General features: G+C 31.0%; 1 protein-coding gene across 3 annotated transcripts in view; it reads right to left on the reverse strand.

Moving 5' to 3' along the window:
- LOC145259149 (ATP-dependent DNA helicase DDX11-like) overlaps positions 1 to 9,894 on the reverse strand; it is a 310,336-nt gene that overhangs the window by 50,554 nt on the left and 249,888 nt on the right. For all 3 annotated transcript variants that reach the window (XM_080116856.1, XM_080116857.1, XM_080116858.1), the window contains one exon: positions 6,976 to 7,085. In XM_080116856.1, the coding sequence (XP_079972982.1) occupies positions 6,976 to 7,085 (110 nt within the window). The remainder of the gene's footprint in view (positions 1 to 6,975; positions 7,086 to 9,894) is intronic.

Genomic DNA, 9,894 nt, shown 5'->3' on the forward strand with positions numbered 1-9,894 from the left:
TTATTTATCAAGCTTATTTATTTATCAAGCTTATTTATTTATCAAGCTTATTTATCAAACTAATTTATTCATCAAGCTTATTTATCAAGGTTATTCATTAAGCTTATTTATTTATCAAGCTTATTTATTAATCAAGCTTATTTATTTATCAAGCTTATTTATTCATCAAGCTTATTTATTCATCAAGCTTGTTTATTTATCAAGCTTATTTATTCATCAATATTATGTATTTATGAAGCTAATTTGTTAATCAAGCTTATTCATTCATGAAGCTTATTCAATTCATAAAGCAAAATTATATATCAAGCTTATTTATCATGCTTACATATTCATCAAGTTTAATTTATAAAGCTTATTTATTCATCAAACTTATAAACTTGATAAATAAATAAGCTTGATAAATTACTAAGCTTGATGAATTAATAAGCTTGATGAATAAATAAGCTTGATGAATGAATAAACTTGATGAATAAATAAACTTGATAAATAAATAAGCTTTATAAATAAATAAGTTTGATAAATAAATAAGCGTGATGAATAAATAAGCCTGATAAATAACTAAGCTTGATGAAAAAATAAGCTTGATGAATAAATAAGTTTGATAAATAAGCTTGATAAATAAATAAGTTTGATGAATAAAAAAGCTTGATGAATGAATAAGTTTGATGAATAAGCTTGATGAATGAATAAGTTTGATAAATAAATAAGCTTGATGAATAAATAAGTTTTATAAATAAATAAGCTTGATAAATAAATGAGTTTGATAAATAAATAAACTTGATAAATAAATAAGCTTGATTAATTAATAAGCTTGATAAATAAATAAGCTTGATGAATAAATAAGCTTGATAAATAAATAAGCTTGATAAATAAGCGTGATAAATAAATAAGTTTGATAAATAAATAAGCTTGATAAATAAATAAGCTTGATAAATAAATAAGCTGGATAAATAAGCTTGATGAATAAATAAGCTTGATAAATAACTTAGCTTGACAAATAAATAAGCTTGATAAATAAATAAGTTTGATAAATAAGCTTGATGAATAAATAAGCTTGATAAATAAATAAGTTTGATAAATAAATGAGCTTGATAAATAAATAAACTAGATGTAAAAATAAGTTTGATAAATAAATAAGTTTGATAAATAAATAAGGTTAATAAAGAAATAAGCTTGATAAATAAGCTTGATGAATAAATAAGCTTGATAAATAAATAAGTTTGATAAATAGATAAGCTTGATAAATAAATGAGTTTGATAAATAAATAAGCTTGATAAATAAATAAGCTTGATAAATAAATAAGCTTGATAAATAAATAAGGTTGATAAATAAATAAGTTTGATAAATAAATAAGCTTGATGAATAAATAAGTTTGATAAAAAAACAAGTTTGATAAATAAATAAGCTTGATAAATAAATAAGCTTGATGAATAAATAAGTTTGAAAAATAAATAAGTTTGATAAATAAATGAGCTTGATGAATAAATAAGCTTGATAAATATATAAGCTTGATAAATAAATCAGTTTGATAAATAAATAAGCTTGATAAATAAATAAGCTTGATGAATAAATAAGTTTGATAAATAAATAAGCTTGATAAATAAATAAGTTTGATAAATAAATAAGCTTGATAAATGAATAAGCTTGATGAATAATTAAGTTTGATAAATAAATAGGTTTGATGAATGAATAAGTTTGATGAATAAACTTGATGAATAAATAAGCTTGATGAATAAATAAGCTTGATAAATAAATAAGCTTGATGAATAAATAAGTTTGATAAATAAATAAGCTTGATAAATAAATAAGTTTGATAAATAAATAAGCTTGATAAATGAATAAGCTTGATGAATAATTAAGTTTGATAAATAAATAGGTTTGATGAATGAATAAGTTTGATGAATAAATAAACTTGATGAATAAATAAACTTGATAAATAAATAAGCTTGATGAATAAATAAGTTTGATACATAAATAAGCTAGATGAATATATAAGCTTGATGAATAAATAAGCTTGATGAATAAATAAGCTTGATGAATAAATAAGTTGTATAAATAAATGAGCTTGATAAATAAATAAGTTTGATAAATAAGCTTGATGAATAAATAAGCTTGATGACTAAATAAGCTTGATGAATAAATAAGTTTGATAAATTTATAAGCTTTATAAATAAATAAGCTTGATGAATGAATAAGTTTTATGAATAAATAAGCTTGATAAATAAATAAGCTTGATTAATAAATACGTTTGATAAATAAATATGTTTGATGAATGAATAAGTTTGATTAATAAATAAGCTTGATGAATAAATAAGCTTGATGAATGAATTAGCTTGATGAATAAATAAGCCTGATGAATAAATAAGTTTGATAAATTTATAAGCTTTATAAATAAATAAGCTTGATGAATGAATAAGTTTGATGAATCAATAAGCTTGATGAATAAATAAGCTTGATTAATAAATAAGCTTGATGAATAAATAAGCTTGATGAATAAATTAGTTTGATAAATAAATGAATGAATTAGCTATATGAAATTCATCAAGCTTATTTATTCATCCAGCTTGTTTATTAATTAAGCTTATTTATTCATGAAGCTTATTTATTCATCAAGCTTTTTTATTTATCAAGCTTATTTATTAATCAAGCTTATTGATCAGGTTTATTTATTCATCAACCTTATTTATTTATCAGGCTTATTTTAAAAATTGGAAATGATTTATTCCTCCCCCTAATCATAGTTTAATACTGGCTTTTATTGGATGGCTTTTAGAAATTGATTTCTAAACGAACATATATCTTACAGGTCTTTATCCCTCTGTTTCAGAAATTCATTTTTAGCACCAGTATGTTTGCCTTGCTAACTCTTACCTAAACTTTTCTTTATCTACTACCCCAAGAACTCTCATCTATTTCGTTCAATGTGACCAAACAAAGTCTCTTTTGCACACAGTTCTCTATACTGTCCAGATTTACTTTCTCTGAAGTCACAGATCTAAGCCTCTCATTACTCATCCATTGTATCATTCTTATTTTTCTCCATGCAACATATGTCCTCAACCTTCACTGGCCAGCTTTCATTTCCACAACTCATCATACTTTGTACACAGGCTTTCCTAATGTGGAACCCTCCAAAGTGTTCACTATCTTTCAAATCCTGATGCATGCATTGAGAATTTTGGGTTAATTACTTAAGTGTAAGATCTGGCTCATTTTTCACTTTATTAATTTCAGAGTCTTGTGTTCGACACCAATCTTTGTTCAAATGCAAGTTATTAGCATTTAATTCCGATAGTCTGAAGACATACTATGCTTGCAAAAGTCAAATAGTCCTCATTATCCTTTCTTGTAGGATTCAAACATCTTTTGTGGAAGAAAAATTTTTTTGACTAAATGATTTTGCAAGCAATTGTATCATTTCACTACATTTTAGTTTTGAAGGAAAATGTAGTTTATAAATTATGTATGTTTCACAACTATAACTGAACCTTTTTGTTATCAATCCAGTTTTCACAATCTGAATTATATATGTCTTCATAATGCCTGAACTATGAGGCAAAAATGACCTCATTGTTCGGATTGTACAATACTAGAAGATCTATAAATTTCGGCCTATTTGTACTTGACTTATCGCGGATAAATCAATTCATTCCATGTGGAGACACTGGCCTGTTAGCTAGACCAACATGAGTTGCTTGAAGGACACCAAGTTAATTACATCTATCTATCCGTGTTGTGTGTAACCTATATACATAAATCTAATCCAACTGTTTCTTTTGTTTCTTTGCTTTGTATTTTCTTACATATCCAGGTACTTATTATTAATATCCTATTTACTTATTTTAAAATAAATTAATTACTAAAACACATTGGTTCTCTCACAATACCTAATAGATACACAATTTCTTCTTAATGTAAGAAGGGAAGGCATATGATTACTCCTCTCGGTATGGTGGGCCAGCAGATTTTGTCAGGTCATCCATCTAGAAGGAAAACTCTGATATTAAAACTGGGGGAGGGAGGTCTCCTCAGTCATGGTTGACAACCTTCCTAGAGCAGGTGACTCAAACAAATTCCTAAACTGCTTAAGGAGTAAATGAGTTCTGCTTATCGCCAGCTTTCACACTCCTCCTTTGTCTATTAGCCAGGCACAGAGACTCACCACAGCCACCCTGTGCTTGGCCTTGTTTCCTGACTAGGACATTGAATATTGTTCTCCTATCCCAAGTTTCTTTCTTCCTCTCACAAATTGGGTTTGCTTGCATGCCACTTGTGCACACTCAGTTGATCTGGGTTGGTCTTGTCTGAGAGGTTGAAGATACCTGATTGATAGTTTGTCCGGCTGCTATTTCCGACTGACAGTACAACAGCCCTAACTCTTTGGTAGCACTTAAAATGGGTGCTCTATCATCAGTTGTATAATATCAGAATAGTTGTAATGCCATGTCATGCATTGTAAGGGACTCGTCTGCTATCTCTGGTGGGCTTTCAAGAAGGCACAACTTTCTAGGCAGGAGTCAGTTAAATGGATTATTATGTTAGTATACTTGCCGTCAAAACTAGCCTACTTCTCCCAACTCTTCCCCTTAACCTGAAATTAAACAAAAACATAATGAAATGACAACCCAAGCAAATATCATGATTAAACCAGACAACCACCCAAACAAAACCAATTCACCTCCTACCTTGAGGCTCGCATTCACAAATATAAGAAGTAACCTAGATGATGTAGAGTCTTACCTCTTAGTAAAGTCCCCGGATAGCATTAAGTGAAACGAACCTACACTCCTTTATCCCCTCTGACTACTTTAACATAACAAGATACCTCCTTCTTTGCCATAAGGACTTGGATATATGCATATATGATATTTGTAGCAACTTCGCCTTACCTAGAGAACAACATCTGGAATTAGATGACCAGACTTTTATGTGTTTTCGATTAGCCTTTCATCACTGCATAAGCTACTTATATTTTCTCTAGCATTCTCTCTGAAGTCAGGACTGTACCCTAATCGATTATATCTCTGATAGTAGAGATGCAGCACTCTCCTTAGATAGTAACACCAAAATACATGTGTGTTTGGTGACTTTAATATCCACCATAAAAATTGGCTTGGTTTCTCAGGTTACACAAATACAGCTGGATGCTTCTCTATAGCCCATTCCCTCACATAGACAGTTATGTTCCCGCTTCACAGATCATGAACACCAGCAAGCTTCACTTCCAGACCTATCCCTTACCACAGTACCCAAGGATTGTGTGACTAATGCCCACAGTCCACTTGGAAATGCCGACCACAGTGGTATCAGTGGACATCATACTTAAATCCGAACCCCAAAATGAGGAGTCATTGCTCAAAACAACAAAATACTACAAAAAGGCTGACTGGGAAGTCATCAGAGAACACATCAAAGATGCCTCATGAAACAATATCTTCTCTCTTTCTGCTGTATAGTGTGCTAATGAGACAACCAAGTTGTGCAAAGCAGGCATTGAAACACATGTTTCCACACGAAAGTATTATAGCAATCCCCCCCTACCACCATAATTCACTACAGATTGTGCAGCTGCCATTGCATAAAGACAGCATGCATTCTGCCAATTCGTACATCATAAGTCAAATACAAATAGGGAAAAATTCATAGATGCTAGAAATCATTGTAAGAGAGAAATAGTCAGAGCCAAAAGAAGGCATGTTGAAATAACCATAGAATCGCAGAAAATAGGAACTTGTGATTTCTGGAAAATCTATAATAATGTAGTAAATAAAGGGAAACCAGTAATTCTCCCACCATCCAAACAACTAAAAGGTCACATGCACTTAGAGGAAACAAACAACTCCCTCGCAATGATATGAAAGACAGGTTGGTAACATAAGATCTGTGTAAAGGAATGAGATATAGAAAACTATGCATGTTGCTACCAACTGCATTAGTGTAGCCAATCACTGTGGTAGACAAAATATGTGTATCTGGGTCCTGGTATTTAGATACCAGCACCCAAATACACAAAGAGTGCTACATCTATATTGTCAGAGACCTGGTTGATCAGGGTATAGTCCTGGGTTGAGGGAGAACAGTAAAGGAAATATAAGTGTTTCAAGATTAATCTAAAGCACATGAATTCTTAATCATTTGATTCTAGATTGTTTGCTCTAGTCAAGGGGTGTTACAAATATAAACTGAAAAGAAAAGTCTATGCATATGCAGAGTGAGAGGTATCCTGTCATGTTAAAGCAATTAGAGGGATTGTAGGTTAGTCTTATTGATGGTTCAGGAGAGGTGTGGTAGGGAGTGTGCAACACTTGCTTTACAATAGCCTCCATGTGCATGGAGTAGCAGAGTAGTAACAAATGGTAATAAACATAGTATTTCTTTTCAAACACTAGCATCTCATTCAACCTAATTAAAAAGTAATTTTAATTAAAATTAATCCCACAGTCATTTTATAAAAACTAAAGTTAAAATAAAAGAAAACTAATATCATAATTTTAATTTGGTTAAAATTTTAGCATTTCATTCTTTGTTTTTATTTTTTAACTCTTAAATTTAAAATATAATGAGAAGCTAGGAGCCATATGCCTCACATCAGCTCACAGTCTCACAGAGAGAGAGAGAAGTGCTGATTACATTGCAAATGCAGGAAGAGGTGAATAGGACATATACTTATTTGTAGGAAGAGGAAGGAGTGAATAGTAATTGTGAATTTGATCTCTTTTTCTCTCACTATCTTTGTCACAGGTTGCATTAAAGTATTTTTGACAACATTTTTTTAGCTTGTTTCAGTAATTCATATCATTATTTTTTTATTTCAATAAATAATAAAAATATGTAAATCATAAGAAACATGTAAAAGCGGTGGCACAATTTTATTGATTAAATTTATTAATATTTCTCTTAATTTATGGGATATACTATTTTATGATGTTCAAACCAATAAAACAGAGATAATTTTTTTAATTTAAAAAACTCACCTTCCCAAATCATCAGAAAAATTAATTCCTTCACTCATTTTTCCACCAACAACACTGAACAAAATTGCACCATTTTGCCTATTAGATGCAGCATTAGGGGTTCGGCATTTCTGAGAAAACATAAAATTTGAGATATTGAATCATGAATCCAAATTTTATGCAATTTACAAAACTAAACTATAAAGAAACAATCAGTCACTGTTTCTGTCACATAGCAAAAGAAAAATCAAAGTTTGAGATAAAATTTCAGAAAAATAATTTATAACATTTTAAGGAATATCAAGGCAATTTATTTGGGGTAAAATAGACTCTGTGTTATAGTGATCTACATTCTTTTGTGACGGTATGTATTCTCAACATTATGTACAGAGGAGCTTACGAGAAAGGATAAGTGATCTTTCTGCAACATTATTATTGTCTTGTAAATATACCACCAAGCTGTCTTATTTATTATTTGCATTTCAAGGCCACAACAATCAATTTCCATTTTTACTTAGCTTCTACTTCATAGCTGATACAAAGAAAAACATAAAAGTTTGTACAGAAAATAATATACTACTTAGTATTTGCATGCAAGAGTAACTATAATGAATGTATTCATTTTTATTAACAAAAAACATTAGAAATGATGTTTTTAAGCAAAAAAGAATTCATTTTGAATATTGCATACCATTTATGTTTACTTTTTTGATGATTATCAAAAGAAAATGATCACTTAATATTTATGTAATGTTTTTATGTGATTATATTAGTTTCTTTAAATCATATAACAATTGCTTGCTATTGTAATTGTCTTTAAGTCTGAGAATCTTCATGCTTTTGTGAAAGAAAAAAAAGAATTTCACAACCAAATTTTAATTCCAATCGAGATTTGGTTTTGATTTTTAGTTTGCACCAAACTAAAGTATTACATATGGAGGAGGGGGTGAAATATACAGAGAGGGATAGAGGGAGGTCAGTGGCTAGTGAACTCAGAGCAACATCGGGGCTGGAGTCTAAGGTTTGGTCTTTACTTATTTATTACTAAAGTTTTATTTATTAGTAAAGTAAATATGTCTATGCATTCCCACCCAACATCTGTGCACACACACACACACACACACACACACACACACACACACACACACACACACACACACACACACACACACACGGATGAATTAGTGCTAAGATTTACAACGTATACACACACAAGTCGATTTAGTTTATTAATTTACTTTTATTTATTTTTTGCTTTGTTTAATTACTGAATTTTACAATTTTGTTTCAGGTAAAAATTAATTATGATTTCCATAGAGCCGGTCATACACTTATTTCCTGGCCTCTCCTCTTTTATCTCTCTCTCTCTCTCTCTCTCTCTCTCTCTCTCTATATATATATATATATATATATATATATATATATATATATATATATATATATATATATATATAATAAAGAGAGAGAGAGAGAGACATAAGGGGGAAGGGGAGTTAGGGATTTAAAAACAGTTCTCTTGAATGGATCATACTTAGTATAATCATAGTCTGCTTAGTGCATAACCTTTAAAATGTTTGCAACCAATTGCCGATTCTAATTTCATATTTAATACTTTTTCACAATCTTTGAAACAAATTATTTAAAGTTTCTCCGTCAGGGATAAAAACAAGGTGATTTCAAAGAACTACAAGCCTTAGCTTTTCTTAGCAATTTCCATTCAACTATAACGGTTATTTCTTTGAGTAATTTTTAGTAATGCAACGATAGTGAAGTGTCTTTATGATATGTAATGTTATTCATTGAAAGTGTGTAACCATTGACATTTCTATGCTACCTATGTAATTTTTTTCAATAGTTGGATGTTTTTGATGCTCAAAAAATTCAAGGAACACTTTTTAATAGAAATCTTGTCAGTTAAGTAGCAGAGGGGGTTATTAATCAGTTTCAGCTGCTTTGTTGTTAATGAAATCAACAATAATTGCTTCAGAGAGGCAACAATGAGACACCCCTCAAAACAGGAATGGTTGAGGCTACTAATACTTATTTTCCGTTCTCATCTATTTTGGCTGATTATTTACTGATTTTCTACTGCTGTAGTTTTTCATTTGACTTGGATTAGCATCTCTGTTGTTGTTGGTGCAGTACCTGAATGCTACAAAGGAGTTACACAAGTAGTGTAACTCCTTTGTGATGATACACCAATACATGCCATTTCAAGGTTTGCTGTGTACCTCAACACAGTTTTATGAGCACAGAAGAGATTCCAGGAGAGAAGTAGTTCTCCAGGAGAGTTGGACAGGTCTATAGAAGATCCTTAAACCCACAGCAGGATTGATATCTGAACCTTTGTGCAAGGAGGAAAACAATGAGCACTGCCAGAGCTCTACAAAACAACCTTCAGCAAGCAATCAGAAACAGACTCCATGAGGGTGATCTGACAGCCTGATGTCCTTTAGGGAAACCCTGTGCTCACTGCGCAGCACTGTAGAGCTCGATTGACATTTGCCATTGATCAGCAGAATTGGCAACTATGCCACTGGTGTCCTGTGCTCTTCAGTGATGAGACCAGGGTGAAGCTGAGCACAAGCGACAGATGTTAAAGGGTCTGAAGATTCCATGGAGAACGTTATGCTGCCTGCAACATCATTCAGAATAATCAGTTTGGTAGTGGATCAGTGATGATCTAGGGAGGTATATCCCTGAATGGTTGTACAGACTTCTACAGATTAATTATCGGGATGAAATCCTTGGACAAATTGTCAGAACCTATGCTGGTGCAGTGGGATCTGGGTTCTGTTTGGTCGATGACAATGCTCAACCCCATGTCTCAAGAGTGGGCAGGCAGTTTTTGGAAGATGAAGGAATTGATATCATTGATTGGCTCCACATTCACCTGACCTAAGCTCAATAGAACATGTTTGGGACAAAATGTTTAAATTA

The sequence above is a fragment of the Euprymna scolopes genome, chromosome 34, assembly GCF_053919585.1.
Source record: "Euprymna scolopes isolate OS-2025 chromosome 34, ASM5391958v1, whole genome shotgun sequence".
Lineage (NCBI taxonomy): Eukaryota > Metazoa > Mollusca > Cephalopoda > Sepiida > Sepiolidae > Euprymna > Euprymna scolopes.